The sequence below is a fragment of the Mustela lutreola genome, chromosome 1, assembly GCF_030435805.1.
Source record: "Mustela lutreola isolate mMusLut2 chromosome 1, mMusLut2.pri, whole genome shotgun sequence".
In the NCBI taxonomy this organism is placed as follows: domain Eukaryota; kingdom Metazoa; phylum Chordata; class Mammalia; order Carnivora; family Mustelidae; genus Mustela; species Mustela lutreola.
In genome coordinates this window covers 228,738,785-228,758,420 of record NC_081290.1, presented here as the reverse complement: position 1 = coordinate 228,758,420, position 19,636 = coordinate 228,738,785, and the positions used below count along the sequence as shown (strand labels likewise).

The following is a 19,636-nucleotide window of genomic DNA, read 5'->3' as shown; positions in this document are numbered from 1 at the left end:
CAAGACCAGCAAAGGTAGAGAAGACTAGAAGTTGATAGTGTGAGGTAAGAAATCAGTCAGGTAAGCAGTCAGGTGTGACTGAACTACAAGTTGCAATAAAAGAAATGAGTGGAGCCAGATTATGAAGCTCCATGTATGCCTTGCAAGTTTAGTCTTTATCATTTAAACTAGTGGTTGCCAAGTAGAATGCTCATAGCCCAAGTAGTAAGGAAAATGATCTGTTGAAGTATACCAAGAAAATTTTGTAACTTCTGTTTGAATATATGTTACCTCTTTTTTACCTCATCTAAATTTCTATTTTATGTGTTTTAAAAAATATGTATATACAGTTTACAAATAAATATCATATATGGGATTGCTAAAAAATTTTTTTGTTTTTATCAAAGTTGAGAGACCACTCCTTTAGACATTTTCCTGTATTGTAATTATAGCAATATCTTTAAAAATGCAAAACTAACTAGTCCCTGTATGTATGCATGTGTATATGTGTGTATACATACATTTGGGTATATATTTATGGGCTTTTAACAAATTAGTCTTTAGGATAAAGTCCAAATCTGAATCAGATTTTTTTTAAAAGATTTTATTTATTTATTTGACAGACAGAGAAATCACAAGTAGGCAGAGAGGCAGGCAGGGGGGAGGGGAAGCAGGCTCCCTGCTGAGCAGAGAGCCCGATGCGGGGCTCGATCCCAGGACCCCGAGATCATGACCCGAGCTGAAGGCAGAGGCTTTAACCCACTGAGCCACCCAGGCGCCCTCTGAATCAGATTTAAGTGTGACTTTAAAAGCTCTTCTCAATCAGGGTGCCTGGGTGGCTCAGTGGGTTAAAGCCTCTGCCTTCAACTCAGGTCATGATCCCAGGGTCTTGGGATTGAGCCCTGCATTGGGCTCTTTGCTTAGCAGGGAGCCTGCTTCCCCCCCAACCACTGCCTCTCTGCCTACTTGTGATCTCTGTCTGTCAAATAAATAAATAAAATCTTAAAAAAAAAAAAAAAAAGATGAAATGGCAAAGCAAAGAGAATTTAGGGTAATGAAACTATTCTGTATAATGATGAATACAAGTCATTATAAATTTGTCCATATCCAATAGTGAACCATAAAATGTAAGCTGTGGATTTTGGGTGATAATGATATACCAATGTAGGTACATTAGTTGTAACAAATGTACCATTGTGGTAAGGGATCTTGATAGTGAGGGAGGCTGTGCATTTGAGGAGGTAGGGTTTGTATAGAAAATCTTTGTACCTCAATTTTGCTGTGAACCTAAAACTGCTTTTTTAAAAAACCATTAAAATATAGGCAAATCTATAATATAGAACATTCTACAAGAAAAAAAGAGAGGGGTATGCAGCCATCATTTAGGGAAATGCTAATCAGAACCACAGTGAATACCACTTCAATACATTAGGATGGCTATAATCAGAAAGACAGCCAATAACAAGTATTGGGAGGATGTGGAGGAATTAATATATTGCTCATGGGAGTGTAAAATGATACAGCTGCTTTTGAAAAACACTTTGGCATTTCTTCAGAATGCTAAACACAGAGTTAACATATGACCCACAAATTCCACTCCTAGGTATATATGCCCAAGAAATATGAGACCAAGTCTGCACAAAAACTTGTATGTGAATGTTCATAGAAGTGTTATTCAAAATAGTCAAAATGTGGGAAAAAACCTAGATGTCTATACTAGCTCGAGCTGCCATACCAGAATACCATAGCTTGGGTGGCTTGAACAACAGACATTTATCTTCCACAGTTCTGGAGTCTGGAAAGTCCAGCATTAAGGTACTGGCTGATTTAGTTCCTGGTGAGATATTGGCTTGCAGCTGCCTTCTCCATGTCCTCACATGACTCATGCAGGAAGATTGAGAGTATGGTCCAATCTTTTCCTCGTCTTCTAAGGACACTCATTCCATCATGGGGCCCCACCTTCATGACCTCATCTAAATCTAATTACCTTCATTGTGTGTGTGTGTGTGTGTGTGTGTGTGTGTGTGTGTGTTTTTAAAGATTTTATTTATTTATTTGACAGAGTGAGAGAACACAAGCAAGGGCAACAGTGGGGAGAAAGAGAGGTAGAAGCAGACTCCCTGCCAAGCTGGGAGCATGATGTGGGACTTGATCCCAGGACCCTGGGATCATGACCTGAGCCCATGGCAGACGCCTAACCATCTGAGCCACTCAGGCACCCCCCTAATTACCTTCTAAAGGTAATTATATACATGCTATAATATGAATGAGCCTTGAAAATATGCTGAGTGAAAGAAACCAGACAGAAAAGATTGCATATTGTATGATTCTATTTATATGAAAAGTCCAGAACAGGCAAGTCTATAGAGACAGAAAATACATTAGTGGTTGCCTAGGGTTGAAGAGTAGGGAGTTTTGAAGAGAAATAGGGAGTGACTACAAATAGGTATGAAATTTCTCTTTGGGATGATGAAACTGTTCTAAAATTAGGTAATGATGATGGTTGCACAGTCTGAACATTTAAGAACAATTGAATTGCGTACCTTAAATAAATTAATTTTATAGTATGTGAATTATCTCAATAAAGCTGATAAATTTTAGCAAAAATTGTTGGCTTACTTTAAAGTGAGAAAACATTGAGTAGAGAAAGATGATGCTCTTCTATTACATCTCTTTGCATTCTTAAGTAGATTGTTGAAGTAAATTATAGAGAACTCTGAAAGTCAGGCTTTTAATGATATATAATAAAGAGTACAAGAGAATATTTGAAAAGGTTTGTACCAAAACAGTTCTTGAGTAGAGCACAATTAAATGGCCAGTCTGCTTTTCAGAATGAGTAGTCATCCCACTGCATTTAAAATTTTTTTTTATTTCATAGTATATTATGTGACTTTAACTCACAGAGTTTGTGGACTTCCCCCTCCCTTGCATTAATTTATCCACCTTTGCACTTTCTAATACCTTCTTTGGAAAAAAGACATCAACCATTCTGCTTCTTTTTTTTTTTTTAAAGATTTTATTTGTTTGAGGGAGAATGAGCGAGAGAGAACACAAGCAGGGGCAGAGGGAAAGGGAGAAGTGCAGTAAGCCCAATGTGGGGTTCAATCCCAGGACCTTGGAATCATGACCTGCTAAAGGCAGATTTAACTGCCTGAGCCACCTACCCCTGCTTCTTCATTTCTTTAGTAAAATGAGTACAGTAACTGTTTACTGTCATCTGTCATCTCATGTTAAACAGCAAAAATAATGTGATAATATATTTAGTGGGTTTGTTGTTGTTGTTGTTGTTGTTGTTTTTAAAGCAGGAATAATGGAACACTCTTGGTTTCTGCTCAAGTCATGATCTCAGGGTTGTGAGATTGGGCCCTGTGTTGGACTCTGCTCAACTTGGAGTCTCAAGGTTCTCTCCCTTTTCCTCTGACCCTTCTTATTGTGCTCTCTCTCTCTCTCAAATAAGTAAATCTTTAGGAAAAAAAAAAAAAAAGTAACAAGGGATACATGGGTAGTTCAGTCGGTTAAGTGTCCAATTCTTGGTTCTGGCTTAGGTCATGATATTCGGGTGATGGTCTCAAGCCTGTCCCAGACTCCACACTCACCTTGGAGTCTGCTTGAGATTCTCTCCTTCTTCCTCCTCTTCTCTGCCCCCTACTGGTGTTGCACGTGCATGCTCTCATAATTAATTAATTAATTGAAATCTTTTTTGGAAAGTAAGAGTACAAATTATTTGGTGACACCTCCATTTACCATGTGTGTTGGGCCAACTCTTATACATCCTTAAGGCTAACTTCCATGTTTTTTTTTTTCTTTGTCTTTCATAAGTGCCCTCTACTGAGCTCCCATGGTACTCTGTATATCTCTTTATCATATCTCTACCTACTGGCTTCTTCTCTGCCTGTCTCTTCCATTAGACTAGATGCTTCATTAAGGCAAATGATTGGATCTTATCTTTGTACTGTAACTGAGTTTGGCAAATAGGATTTGTTGTTTGTTGAATTTAACTTAATGTGGAACCCTTTTTGCTAGGTGTAATAGGGACCGATACTTGGTTAGCTAATTTTTAAAAATTCAAAACAGAATTATTATAAAATTATGTATATACCTACCTTAAATTTTTATTTTATTAAAACATAGTTATATAATCTTTGACAATTATTTGATATATGACGTGGTCTTGGGATCCTAATTATAGTTTTACTTAGCTTTTCTTTCATTAAAAAATAGAAGTTTTAAAAAACCCTAAAATGAAAGTTTATTTAAAATAGAGGCAGTTGGGAAGAACTTGGAGAACTAAATATGGAATCTTTAGATTTTTACTATTTTTTTCTCAATCTAACAGGTGTCTTACCCACAGTTAATTCAATAGCAGTATTTATTAGCAACTCACTTTTATTGAGTCTGTTTTAAGCATTTTAAATAGTTTTTGTAGAAACAAGAGCTCACTTTGTAGTCATATTTCTGATAACTAAATGCAGTGGCATTAACAGGTTTGGGAACAAACATAACTCTCTAGCTCTTAGTAAGTATATACAATTCAAGAATATACAATTCAACAATTCAAAAGTATACAATTCAGCTATTTGGATAAAAGTACTAGAGTAGCTAACTAGCTATAATCATCATCCTGTAATATTGAAGCTGCAAATCTTATCGTGAGAGGCAGACAGTCTCTCCTTTGCTGTCCTGTCCACCGCTCCCTTGCAGTGTAGTCAACAAACTTCTGTCTCTGTTAAAATAAAAAAAGGCTTATCCTGAGTATCAGGTAGTATATTTTACAGAAAGAATGGAAAATACTGTTTAATCCAGTGAATCCACTTAGTGGAGGGAATTTATGAGAATTTATACTATACTTGGTTTTTTTTCCCTATACCAGAATTTCATCAATTATAGAACTTACTAAGAGTCTGCTGTACTCTGCCATAGATTTTATAAATTTTGTTCTTAAAATTCAGTGCTTTGCATTGTCTTACTATCTTCTCACATAACTCTGGCCAGCCCCAAAGAATTTTATACTAATCGTCTTTTTTTATTTGTTTGTTTTAATTCCAGTGGTAGGAATGGGATCCTGGTGCTTCCACATGACTCTGAAATATGAAATGCAGGTCAGTAATGACAAAATTAACTAAATGCTTATTTCTCTTCACCCAGAGACACTTAAGATTTGAGGAAACAGTACATTACTAGAGGGTGCTATTGAGATAAGAGACTGAAGGGGAAAAAGGGATTACATCTCTGGAGCTTTTACTTCAGGCCAGAGGATTGAAATTGACTAAGAGGAATAAAGAGGAGAGCAAATAAGTTAGTTGCCCATGGAGAAAACAAGTGAGAGCACTATAGGTTTTGACCTCCTCTGTGCAAACATATGTATAATGTTAGCACAGGATTAGGGAGTAGAGACACCTGGAGACATTTTAAAAAGACAGTTCACTAAGATAATATATTCTTTGATGCCTATTTTTCCTCGTGTCTCTTTTATGGCATCCATTTGAATGGATGGTTCCTTTAGTTAGCAAAGTTTTAGAGCTATGCAAGGATTTTTATTTACTGTCCTTACTCTCAGAGGCCATACATATCTAGTTCTCAGTCTTTTGACCTCTTTATTCCCTATTGCTAACCCAGAAGCTCATAGAAGAGCACTGTCCAGTAGAAATATAATGTGAGTATATATGTAATTTAAATTTTTTTTGGTAATCACATTGAGGAAGGCCATGTTGAAAAGAAATAGGTGAAATTAATTGTAATAATATATTTTATTTAACCCAATATATTCAAATATTATTTCAACATGTAATCAGTATAAAAATTTATTACTGAAATGTTTCATGTTTTGAAATAAGGTGTATATCTCAATTTAAATTAGGTTTATTTCCAGTGCTCAGTAGCCATATAAGGCTGGTGGCTACTAATTGGAGAGTGCTATTCCAGAGGATGTATGAATTATTAATTACAGTTATTTGAATGTATAGGAATTAATTCTTAGGAATGATTCTGATATTCAACACATATTTATAATACATAATAAAATACCAGAGAACTGTTTAAGATTTAAGGAGACCAAAGAGACATGACAACTAAATAGAATGTGTGATTCTGGACTGGATGGGTGTGTGTGTGTGTGTGTGTGTGTGTGTATGTATGCTTACATTTATGGTATTATTGGGATGCTTAGAAAAACTTAAAGGAGGTCTGAGGATTATATGGTAGTAGTAAATCAGTGTTAATATCCTGATTTTGTTGGTAGTATTATGCCTATGTAGATGAATATCTTTTTTTAAAGATTTAATTCATATGCCATAAAATTAACCATTTTAAAGTATGTAAGTTAGTTGTTTTAAGTACACTTAGAAAATTGTGAAGCTATCACCGTTATCTAATTACAGAACATTTTCATCACCCCAAAGAGAAACCTCATGCCCATTAACTCTCCCTCCTCATTACTCCTTCCACCTTGCCTCTGACAACTACTAAACTACTCCCTGTCTCTGTGGATTTGCCTGTTCTGGATATTTCATAGCAGTGGGTCATACAGTGACCTGTTAGGTCTAGCGTCTTTGACTTAGGCTGAATAATATTCCATTACATAGATATACCAATTTGGTTTATTCATTTACCAATTAATGGGCTTTGGGTTGTTTCCACTCTTTGGTTTTTATGCATAATGCTTCTTTGAACATTGGTGTGCAAGTTTTTGTGTGGATATATGTTTTCTGTTATTTCAGATATATATTTATTAGAAATGGAATTGCTAGGTCACATGGTAATTCTGCATTTAACTTTTTATTTAAGTTAAAAAAAGTATTGTTTTATGTGCTTTGGTGAGTGCTGTGAAGTTTTTAAACCTGGTGATTCACAGACCTGTACCCCTGGGGATAAAAATATATGTTTATAAAAAATAAAAAATTTAAAAAAAAAGTATTGTTTTGCATTTTACCTTTTGAGGAGCTACCAGACTGTTTTTCAAAGTGGCAAATTTTTTCAAAATTCCCACCAGCAATTTTCTTGATATCCTTGCCAGGTGATTGTCCTTCTTTTAGATTATAGCCATCTTGCTGGATATGAAGTGATATCTTATTGTGGTTCTGATTTATATTTCCCTAGTGACCAGTGATGTTGAACATTTTTCATGTGCTTATTGCCCATTTGTAATCTTCATGGAAGAAATGTCTGTTCAGATCCTTCTCCCATTTTTAAATTGGGTTATTTGCCTTTTTAATCATTGAGTTGTAAGAGTACTTTATATATTTTGGGTACTAGACCCTTACTGAATACATAGTTTTCACTTTTCTTCCATTCTGGGCTTTTTTTTCATTTTCTTAATAACATCCTTTGAAGCAAAAAAGTTTTTTTGATTTTGTTGAAATCCATTGTTTTTTCTTAGGTTGCTTGTGTGGTTTTTTTGTTTTGTTTTAGTTAGGTTTTGGTTTTTCAGGGAGAGAGTGTGCAGGGGGAGGGAGAGAAAGAATCTTAAGTGGGCTCTGCACTAGGCTCGATCTCATGACCCTGAAATCATGACCTGAGCCAAAATCAAGAGTTAGATGCTTAACCAACTGAGCCACCCAGGCACCCCAGGTTGCTTGTGCTTTAGATATCATATGTAAGAAACCATTGCTTAATCCAAGATCATGAAGGTTTATACCTATATTTTCTTTTTTTTTTTTAAGATTTTATTTATTTATTCAACAGAAAGAGGGAGAGAGAGAGAACACAGAAGGGTGAGTGGCAGGCAAAGGGAGAGGGAGAAGCAGGCTTTCTGCTGAGCAGGGACACAGGACTCAATAGGAGGACCCTGGGATAATGACCTGAGCTGAAGACAGTTGCTTAACCAACTGAGCCACCCAGGCGCCCCATATATTTTCTTCTAAGACCTTTATAGTTTTAGCTCTTATATTTAGGTCTTTGGTCTATTTTTTTTTTAATTCGAGTATAATTGGCATAAAATATTATATCAGTTTCAGGTATATAGTGATTGAACAAATCTATATATTATTCATTGTTTATCATAATAAGTGTACTCTTAATCCCCTTCATCTATTTCACCCACTCTTCTCCCTCTGGCAACCACCAATTTGTTTTCCATATTTAAGAGTCTTTTTTTGTCTCTTTATTTCTTTGTTTTGATCCTTAAATTCTACATTTGAGTAAAATCATGATATTTACATTTCTTTGATATATTTCACTTAACATTATACCCTCTAGATCCATCTGTGTTACTGCAAGTGGCAATGTTTCGTTCTTTTTATGACTGACATCTTATTTATCCATTCATCTGTGAATGAACACTTGGGTTGCTTCGTATCTTGGTTATTGTAAATAATGCTGCGGTAGACATAGTGGGGCATGTATCTTTTCAAATTAATGTTTTCATTTTCTTTGGGTAAATACCCAGTAGTTGAATTACTGGATCACATGGCAATTCTGTTTTAACTTTTTTGAGGAACCTCTGTACTGTTCCACAGTGGCTGTACAGTTTGCATTTCCCAACAGTGCATGAGGGTTCCTTTTTCTCCACATCCTTGCCGATACCCGTTGTTCCCTGTGTTCTTAAATTTAGCCATTCCGCAGGTCTGAGGTGATACTGCATTGTGGCTTTGATTTGCATTTCTCTGATGATGAGTGATGTTGAACACTTTTTATGTTTGTTAGCCATCTGTATGTTTTCTTTGGAGAAATGTCTGTTCATATCCTATGCCCATGTTTTACTTGGAATTTTTTTGGTGTTGAGTTGTGTAAGTTCTTTATACACTTTGGATACTAACCTGTTACTAGGCATATCATTTGCAAATATCTTCTCCCATTCAATAGGTTATCTTTTAGTTTTGTTGGTTATTTCCTTTGCTATGCAGAAGCTTTTAGTTTTGATATAGTCCCAATAGTATTTTAGTTATTATTTATTTATAGTTATTTGCTTTTGTTTTCCTTGCCTTAGGAGATATATCTAGAAAAATGTTGCTGTGGCTGATACTGCTTGTGCTCTCTCTTAGGATTTTTTTGGTTTCAGGTCTCATATTTAGGTCTTTAATCCATTTTGAGTTTATTTTTGTGTATGGTATAGAAAGTGATCTAGTTTTGTTCTTTTGCATGTAGCTGTCCAGTTTTCCCAGCATCATTTGTTGAAGAGGTTGTCTTTCTGCCTTTGCATATTCTTGTGTCCTTCGTCATAGATTAATCAACCAGGTAATCGTGAATTTATTTCTGGGCTGTCTATTCTGTTCCCTGATCTATGAGTCTATTTTTTTTCTTGCCAATACCATACTGTTTTTTTTTTTTTTTAAAGATTTTATTTATTATTGGACAGAGAGAGAGATCACAAGGAGGCAGAGAGGCAGGCAGAGAGAGAGGAGGAAGCAGGCTCCCCGCTGAGCAGAGAGCCCAATGCGGGGCTAGATCCCAGCACCCTGGGATCATGACCCAAGCCGAAGGCAGAGGCTTAACCCACTGAGCCACCCAGGCGCCCCCTATTTTGATAACTGTCTCTTTGTGTAGTATATCTTGAAATCTGGGATTAAGATATATCTAGTTTTGTCCCCCACCCCAAGATTGGTTTGGCTATTCAGGGTCTTTTGTGGTTCCATACAAACTTAAGGATTATTTTTTCTAGTTCTGTGAAAAATGCTGTTGATATTTTGGTAGGGATTGCATTGAATCTATAGATCGCTATAGGTAGTATGGACTTTTTAACAGTATTTGTTCTCCTGATTCTTTAATCCATTTTAAATAATTTTTTTTAATGTGATATGAGGTCTGGGTTTAACTTCATTCTTTTGCATGTGGATATCCAGTTACCCCATAATCATTCATTGAAAAGAATGTTCTTTATCCATTCAGTTGTGTTGGCACCCCTGTTTATGATGGTCAAGCAATCATAAGTGTATAAATTTATTTCTTGATTCTCAGTTAAACTCTCAGTTCTGTTCCATTGACCTGTATATCTTTACTTACGCCAGTACTAGTACCACACAACCTTGATTACTGTAGATTTGTAGTAAGTTTTGAAATTGGGATCTGTGAGACCTCCATATTTTCCCCTTTAAATAAAAATTCTTTAGGCATTTCTATGTGAATTTTAGGATCAGCTTTTCAATATCTTCAGAAATTAGCTGGGATTTTGAAAGGGATTCCATTGAATCCATAGAGCACTTTGGAGAGTATTGCTATCTTTATTTTTTTCTTTGTATTTACTTTTATTTTGCATATGATCTACAATAAAGATTATTTTGGTAATAAAATATTTTAAAACTTAAGTTAGATGATTTTTTTGCTAATTTGTAACTTTATGAGTAGTATTGCTATCTTCAGTATTGTCTTTCAATCCATGAACCTAGGATGTCTTCCCATTTTTTAAGTCTCTTGTTTCTTTCAATGATGTTTTATAGTTTGTGTGCAAATATTGACCTGTTAAATGTATTCATAAGTGTTACAGTTTTTGATGGTATTGTAAATGAAATTTTCTTAATTTCATTATTTTGATTTCTCATGCCTAATTTATAGAAATAACAATGATTTTTGCATATTGTTATTGTATCCTGCAACTTTGCTAAACTTTTTTCCCTGTAGTAGTTTTGTGTGTGTGCATATGTGGATTTGTTAGGGCTTTCTGTGTACACAATCATGTCATATGCAAGTAGGGATCATTATATGTCTTCCTTATCAATTGGATGCCTTTTACTTATTTTTCTTGCCTAGTTGCCCTAAATAGAACTTTTAGTACACTGTTGAATGGAAGTGGAGAGACCAGATATCCTTGTTTTGTTCCTGATCTTAGGAAAAAAGCTTTTAGTTTTTCACCATTAATTACATTATCAGCTGGAGTTTTGTATGGATGCCCTTTTTAAGTCTGAGGAAGTTCCCTTCTATTCCTATTTTGTTGAGTGTTTTTATCAAGAAAAGATGTTGGAATTTTCAGATATTTTTTTTTCTGAGTCTCTTGAAATAACCAGGTTGTTTTTCTCCTTTATTATATTCGTATGGTCTAGTACACTGGGTCTCATATGTTGAACCAACCTTGCATTCCTGTGATAAATTCCATTTGGTCAAGGCATGTAATCCAAGTGAGTATCTTTGTAGGAAACATGCACTAGAGTACTTAGGAGTAATAAAACTTCATGTCAGCAATTTACTCAAACAGTTCAGAGGTTAAAAAAAAAAGTTCTTTGTATTGTCTTTCAAACTTTTTGTACCTTGAAATTGTTTCAATTATTTTTTTGATAAAAAAACAATATACGTGTTCTTTAACCCCAGCAATTACACTCCTAGGAATACCTTCTTAAAAAGTAATCAGAAACAGGGAAAAGATGTTTTACGAGTATGTTATATAGGTGGGAGTGTTACACATAATAAAGGTTTTTAAATGATCTAAATACTTAACAAAGGGAGATTGTTAATATATACTATGATATATCTATGTGTTGAAATGTACTGTTGCCATTTAAAATAATATTTCAGGGACACCTGGCTGGCTTGTCAGTAGAGCATGTGACTCTTGATCTCAGGATCTTGAGTTCAAGCCCCACACTGGGCATAAAGCTTACTTAAAAAAATAGAATAAAATAAAGGAAGCATGATCTCTGGTACATTTAAAAAGTAAATAAATAAAATATTTTGAAGACTTTTGAAATGGGAAAATGTTATAAAGACAAAACTTTATGTACTGTGATAATTAATTTTATAAGCAATAGAGGAAAGACTAGAAGGAAGTACATTTTGCTTCACTTCTTTTCCTTTGTTACAAAGTTTGTAATCTGTGGCTCAAAATTATAATAACTCCCACCTACCCATAAAATATCCTTAAACTTGGGCGCCTGGGTGGCTCAGTGGGTTAAGCCTCTGCCTTCAGCTCAGGTCATGATCTCAAGGTCCTGGGATCAAGTCCTGCATTGGGCTCTCTGCTCCGCAGGGAGCCTGCTTCCCCCTCTCTCTGCCTGCTTCTCTGCCTACTTGTGATTTCTCTCTCTCTCTCTCTCTCTCTGTGTCAAATAAATAAATAAAATCTTTTTAAAAAAAAATCCTTAAAGTCCCTGCCCCTTGCTTTCTAAGCAATATTCAGTTCTTTTTTTTTTTTTTTAAGATTTTATTTATTTATTTGACAGAGAGAGATCGAAGTAGGCAGAGGGGCAGGAGGAGAGAGAGGAGGAAGCAAGCTCCCTGCTGAGCAGAGAGCCCTATGTGGGGCTCGATCCCAAGACCCTGCGATCATGACCCGAACCGAAGGCAGAGGCTTAACCCACTGAGCCACCCAGGCGCCCCCAATATTCAGTTCTGATCAAGCTCAATTATCTGTGTATTCTGTGCCTGAAATGAGTAGCTAAATATTGGTCATAGAAATTATATCCCTTTGTTAAATCTCACTTTTAAGTTATTGAACAAAAATCTCAAATAACCACTCAGTGCCATAAGATAGTACCGTTATATTTCCTGACAGTTTCCATTCTCTAGAATTATTATTTCACACTTGCTGCTCTTTTTAGATTTCTTTTTATATCTTTTTTTTTTTTTTTTGCCTCATATCCTCTTCTCCTCAGTGATAATGTCACCAGTATTTCACTAATAATATAAAAGTTAGTAAGACATTCCCTCATCTTTTTACCACTATCATCTTCCTCCTATTATTGTGGAAGAAATGTCCCAGCTCCTCTCAAAGACTCAAGCCTGCAGTTAGTTACATACTCCCAGTCATTTGCTCCACCAGTCTTTTTGAAAGTCACTACACTCATTCACTGCTGTCTGCTTACACACATACTCAACTAACTCCCCTCCTTTAAAAATGACTTCTCCCTGGATGGCCATCTGGGCTGCTCTTTACACAATGGCTTTGTGGTTTTTAGAGGAGATACTGTAACTAGTCTCTGCACAGTAAGATTTCTTGCATGGCAGCGCTTCAAGCTTCTTCTTTTTTGTTTGTTTGTTTTTACGATTTTATTTATTTGAGAGAGAGAGAGCATGCATGCACACAGGTGCACAAGTAGTGGGAGGGGCAGAGGGAGAAGGAGAGAAGCGAGACTCTCTGCTGAGCACAGAGCTGGCTAAGGGGCTAGATCCCTCAACCCTGATATCATGACCTGAGCCAAAACCAAGAGTCAGATGTTTAAACAACTGAGCCATTCAGGTGCCCCAGCACTTCAAGCTTCTTGATGTGGAGTAGAAACTTCAGGAAGCCACTGAGCAGCTTTGTTTTCTTGTTGTTCCTGTAACCAGTGTTGGGCATCAAGATCTAGCCCTTGAATCTTCCATGCACCCTATTGTCAATGCTTTTGAGTTTCCACCAGTCATGATTAATTTTCATGTATCAGTCTGACTTGTGCCAGATGAACTTCTTGGTCCATTAAAAAGTTAATCATCTTGGGCTTTACCAAAGGTCTGAGGGCAGCCATGATGTTGAGTAGGAGATGGCCGCCACTTCTGCAGGCAGTGCTGAGGAAGAGAGGGGCTCTGGCCCATCTTTTAGTCCTGGGCTATCTTCTCTATATTCTCTCCTAGGTGATCTCATATAATGTCATGATTCTTATGCTAATGATTTCAAAACATCTGTCTTCAGTTCTAACCTCATCTTTGAGCTTTAGATTTGTACAACCAACTACATGTTTGACATACCACTTCAATGTCTATTAGAAATCTTAACCTTTAATGTGGGCAATATGTAATTCTTTATTTCTTTTTCCATACCAGTTCCTCCCCTAGTATCCACTGTGATGCCATCAACCACCCAAAATGCTAAAGCTAAAAACTAGAGTCATCCTTGATTTCTTTCTTCTCCTCATACCTCACATCATATCTGTTAGCCATTCTTCTGTTTTTTGTTTTTTTGGTTTTTTTTTAATATAACTGGAATGGGGCACCTGGGTGGCTCAGTGGGTTAAGCCTCTGTCTTTGGCTCAGGTCTTGATCTCAGGGTCCTGGGATTGAGCCCTGCATCGGGCTCTCTGCTCAGCAAGGAGCCTGCTTCCCTTCTCTCTCTGCCTACTTATAATATTGCTGTCGAATAAATAAATAAAATCCTTAAAAAATATATAACTGGAAAATGTGTTCCGTTGCATACCCTTGTGTAAGCCATCCCATCTCATTTCCTGGCTCTTCAATAGTCATCCAAGGTAGTCTTTTAAATTTTAAATCAGGTCGTATTGTTCTTCTGCTGAAAACTCTCCAATACATCTATTTGCACTTAAAATGAAATCTAAATTTTTTACTGTGACCTAGTAGATCTGGCCCCGGTTTTGTCCTACAACTTCAGTTTTTACTCTTCCTCTGAATTTTTTGCTACATTCCAGTCACACTGGCCTGATCTCCCCCAACTAGAATGTAAACTTCTTAAGAACAGAGATCCCACTTCTCTTAAATACCCACTGTACTTTAGCGTTTAGGCTAGTGCTGGCACATGGCATCTGCCCAATAAATATGTAAACGAAAGGGAGGAAGGGGGTAAGGAGGAAAGGAAGGACATTTAATTAAAGACATGAGTAAATAACTAAAGAGATGCATTAAAGTATTAAATAGTGGTTTTCCCTGGATCGTGGGATTGCAGGGCATTATATTTCTCACTTGCATTTCTATGTTTTTTAGATTTACTGAAATAAATGAAATAATTTTGTAATAAGGAAATAAATGTTTATGGTTGTTTTAAAAGAAAAGAGACTTTGAAAGACTCAAATGTGGTTTGGAGGAGTAGTAATGATAATAAGCCAATCTGAATAATCTTCATCCTAAAGCAGACTACCTTCTGTTCTTGGGGGGTGGGTATTTAATTCAGTTTTGAGTTTTATTTAGGTGGCAGATTATTATTTTCCAAACATGTTAACACCAATATGTCTCGTCCCACCTGCTTTTCTTACAGTGTGGCACTGACTCTCCTCAAGAGTTGGAGTCTTTATTCTCCTTGCCCTTGAATCTGGGCAAGACTGTTACTATGGTAGACATAAAGTTATATGACTTCCAAGAGTGAGTCACAAAAGGCAATAGAGCTTCTTCCTCATCCTCCTGGGATGCTTACCTTTGGAACCCAGGTCTATGTTGTAAGGAAACCAGTCAGCCATGTGGAAAGGCTCATGTATGTTCCTACCACAACCTCCCCTGAAGTTCCCAGGCTGCAGCCACATCAGCTGCCCAAAATTTGAGTATGTGATTCTTAAGATGATTCCAGCACCAGCCTTTGAGCTGTCCTAGCTGATTCTGAGTGAAGGAGAGATGAACTGCTCCCTCCGAGTTCTGCTCATAATGCATATTTTAAAAAATATTTTTACTTATTTATTAGAGAGAGAGAAAGCACAAAAGCGGGGGAGCTGCAGGCAGAAGGAGAGGGAGAAGCAAACTCCTGGCTGAGCAGGGAGCCTAGTGCAGGGCTTGATCTCAGGACCCTGGGATCATGATCTGAGCCAAAGGCAGACACTTAACGACTAAGCCACCCAGGCACCAAATGCATATTAACCAGCAAAGTATATATTGATATTTTAGGCCACTGAGTTTTAAGGTTGTTTGCTATATAGTAAAAGATAACTGGAATAATTTTAAAACATATCTACTTTAATTCTGGGCATATGGCTATCTCTGATATTCCCTTATACACATATTTTCTAAAACTTAGTTAAGTTTTTAAATTTCTAGCATCATTCCTCTTGTCCATCATGTTGTTCCTAAAACAGTAACCCTGGAAGGTAGTATGTGTCTATCACATATATAAAGAAGCACCTGCATGAATGTGCTGAGACAAGGCTAGGCTAAGTATCTGAGTGAAGGAAGGGATAGGCTCCCCTACTGTGTACTGAGTAGATCATGACAGTATTTCATTGCTGAGGACTAACCTGGTTTATGTTCAAATGAGAAACACCAGAATGTTGAAAGAACTAAAACTATAGTCGTGATGCTTGAGGGGAAGGAACTGGGACTATTTTAGCTTGAAGAAGAGAAGACATGCCGCTCACTCAGCTGTACGTACCAGACTCTCTCAGTTCTATGCATTTTTCATGTTTGGCCCTACCGCACTTCCCTTTCTCCCTTGGGCAGTTCCTGTTCATCTTTCAAACTCTAAGCCAAAGTGGCAGCTCAACTAAGAGGCCTTTCACGGCCCCGGGGTTGGATATGTACTCTTCATATGTTCTTCTACAACATTCTGTGCTTGTTACTGCCCTTATCTTTTGTTTTATAAATATTACTTATATCTTTCTTCTGTATCAGCATGTGGGTTACCTAAGAGCAGGGACTCTGTCTGGTTGACCTTGGTGTATCCCATACTTATAGTGCACATAACACTACGTAAATGTTTTATGAATCAGTATTTAAAGGGTTGACATGTTGAAAGAATTCGATTTATGCTTTGTGGTCCTAGCGGTGGTAAAGGTAAAGAGACATCTTGCTCAACGTAAGGAAGAATTTTCTGAGCTAGTAGATGGTAAGAACTTCCTTCAGAGATCTTGAGTCCTCTGTCCTTGGAAATGCCCAAGTATAAGCTAGACACACACTTTCATTAGTTCAGAAATTAGTACCTGGGCAACAGATCTGCATTGGTAAAGATGATACAGTCCTTTCCTCAAGGAATCCATGGTCTCAGAGTGAAGGTAATATGCTAGTGAATGCAGTGGTAAAGGGACCTGCAGTATGCTACGGAATTGAAGAGAAATTATTTAGGGAAGGGAACTGAGAGACAGGGTTTCACGCAGGTGACTCAGATACATGTTTGAGTTGCATCTTCAAAGTTAAATAGGTATTTTCCAGGCCAACTTGAACCTACAGAGTTGAGAGTATATCTGGTATCTAGGGCACTGCAAGTAATACCTTGTGTTGTAGCCATGGATGGAATGAGAATATGTGGTGATGATGGTGACAGTTCCAACAGTAATAATAGCTAACATTTGTTACTTTATTGACTACCTGCTCTGAGTAGGCATTGAACTAAATGTTAGTAAGAGATGTGATTTGGGAAGCTAACCAGAGGCCATATCTAAGCCTCTTGGACTTTATCCCCTGTAAGCCATTAATAGATTTGGAGCAGAAGTGGGACACACTTTGATTTGTATATAAACTTAATTGTTGATAAGATTGTTACCAAGATAACAGAACATTTAAATAGACCAGATGGCCTTTGATCTTGAGATCTCTGATTCTGTGCTTTATTTATCATTTACTGTAATACTCTATCACGTTTGGGGACAAATTATATAGATGTCTTATTTCTTCCCTCTTTGGGTCTACAAAGTTGTGCTTGCCTCTCTGGACAGAGATGATATATGACCCAATTTCCCAATGATTTGGGAGGGAAGAACCCTCAGTATTAAAGGATTTTTAAAAACAGCTTCCCCATCTTTCTAATTTAAACGTAAAATGATTGTGAATATTCCTTGAAGGCTTCTTACCTCTTTTCAGGATTAAGTTGTCTCAGCTATGTTAGGCCATTATTTTTTTATGCACAGTCATTGAAGCAAAGTACAAAATGACAGTGCTGCCACTTACTAAACCCTGGTAGACATCGAACCATTTCATCAGCCTGAACTTATCTGGTTGTAGCTGTAAAGAAATTGGAGGCCCATTTTTACTTCTGCCTAAACTGAACATAAGCAGATATTGACATTTCTGTCTTAAGAGTGATTTAGAGCTTAGATGGTATTTTCTTCAGATTTGTTATTGCTAGGTAGCTGCTTGGGCTCCAGATGAATTCTGCTACCACTTTGCTGGCTGTTTGAGCATAGATGCCACTTAATCTTGCTGAGCTTTTGTTTCCTCATCTATTTAATGGATTTACTAATACTTGTAGGAGTATTTTGAGGATCAGTTGATTGGCATATGTGTAAGTGTCATCATAGGATCTGGTAAATAAGTGTTTAATAAGTATTAGCTTCCTTCCTTTTTCTTTAACCAGTTAGAATTTCTGAAACTACTATTATTGATTGTTAAGTGATTCATTCCTTTGAGCACTATTGTGTGTGCTCTTGTGAAGAGTAATATATTTTTTTATTAACATATCATGTATTATTTGTTTCAGGGGTCCAGGTCTGTGATTCATCAATCTTACCAATTCACAGCACTCAACATAGCACATACCCTCCCCAGTGTCCATCACCCAGCCACCCCATCCCTACCAACCCCCGCTGCACTCCAGCAGCCCTCAGTTTGTTTCCTAAGACAAAGAGTCTCTTGTGGTTTGTATTCTTCTCTGGTTTCGTCTTTTTCATTTTTCCCTTCCTTCCCCTATGATCCTCTGTCTTACTTCTCAAATTCCTCATATCTGTGAGATCATAGATTGTCATTCTGATTGACTTATTTTGCTTACCATAATACCTTCTTGTTCCATCCACATCATTGAACATGGCAAGGTTTCGGGAGGTTTTTTGATGGCTGCATAATATCCATACACACACACACACACACACATTGAAGGGTAATATTTTAAGCTATTGCTAACTCCTTTCTCATGGATTAATGAGAAGGAGCAATGCATTTGGGAGTGGATTTGAGGAAAACATTAAAGAAGGAATAGAGACACCAGGAATGGCCTTCAAGTAAGCGGTGAAAGGTGTCAAAGAACAATTTAGAATCATAGACCTTTAATATTAGAAGAGATTTTTATTTTAAGATTTTATTTATTTATTTGAGAAAGAGAGACAGAGGGAGAACAAACATGGGGGAGAGGGAGAAACAGGCTCCCCACTGAGCAGGGGTAGGGGGTGCAACATGGGACTGGATCCCTGGACCCCAGGATCATGATCTAATCAAATCCCTAGAAGGGATTTTTAAAATGTAGTCCAATCTACAAATTTTATAAATGGAAAAACAGCTTAAGAGAGGTGAAGTAAATTGACTAGAACTTACACAGAAAGTTAGAGACAGATTAAGGACTACATTTTTTTTTTTAAGATTTTACTTATTTTAAAGATTTTATTTTATTATTTTTTTATTTATTTGACAGAGAGACACAGTGAGAAAGGGAACACAAGCAGAGAGAGGGGGAGAAGCAGGCTTCCTGCCAAGCAAAGAGCCTAATGTGGGGCTCCATCCAAGGATCCTGACATCATGACCTGTTCCAAAGGCAGACACTTAACCAACTGAACCACCCAGGCGCCCCTACATTTTGTTTTTATTTATTTGTATTTCCTTTATCTATCTTAGGAATTTGTCTTGCATTGCTGGTGGCTAAAGTATAAAAGCTTCAATTTTTTAGGAGGCTTCTCCCAGATATTTTTTTCATCTTTTCACTCATACAACTCATTGTTTTTTGCTTTCACTAACTGACATATACAGGTATTCATAATCCTGGAGAGGGTAGAGGTAAAGGCAATTTCTTAATTTCTTTAGCTATATGGAATTTTTCTTTGTGTTCTTCTGCTTTTTCTAAGTATTCTCTGCTGAGCATAAATGTTTGATATTAGAAAAAAGAAATAGCTGCTAGTAAAAAAAGAATGTATCCACCCCTTCTCATAAGTAAATAAATATATTTATCCTGGAAAATAAAACCAAAGAAAAATGTGTGTGTTCACCTATCATTTTCTTTATAATACAAAACCAAAAATTGCTTAAATGCTAGGTAATTAATGTAAGCTAATTCAGACTTTATAATGTAGACAACAGATGTTCTAGTTATAAATATTACCTTCTTTCTCCTTAGCTCTCTATCTCAATGAGTAGAACCACCTTACACTGAAAGCCTGAGCCAAAAACCCATGATTCGTCTTCAATTTCTCCT

General features: G+C 36.7%; 1 protein-coding gene across 3 annotated transcripts in view; it reads left to right on the top strand.

Moving 5' to 3' along the window:
• ACER3 (alkaline ceramidase 3) overlaps positions 1-19,636 on the top strand; it is a 153,408-nt gene that overhangs the window by 94,253 nt on the left and 39,519 nt on the right. For 2 of the 3 annotated variants that reach the window (XM_059188326.1, XM_059188317.1), the window contains exon 3: positions 5,026-5,078. The exons of the other annotated variant lie outside the window; for it this stretch is intronic. In XM_059188326.1, coding sequence (XP_059044309.1) covers positions 5,026-5,078 — 53 coding nt within the window. The remainder of the gene's footprint in view (positions 1-5,025; positions 5,079-19,636) is intronic. 3 annotated transcript variants of the gene reach the window in all.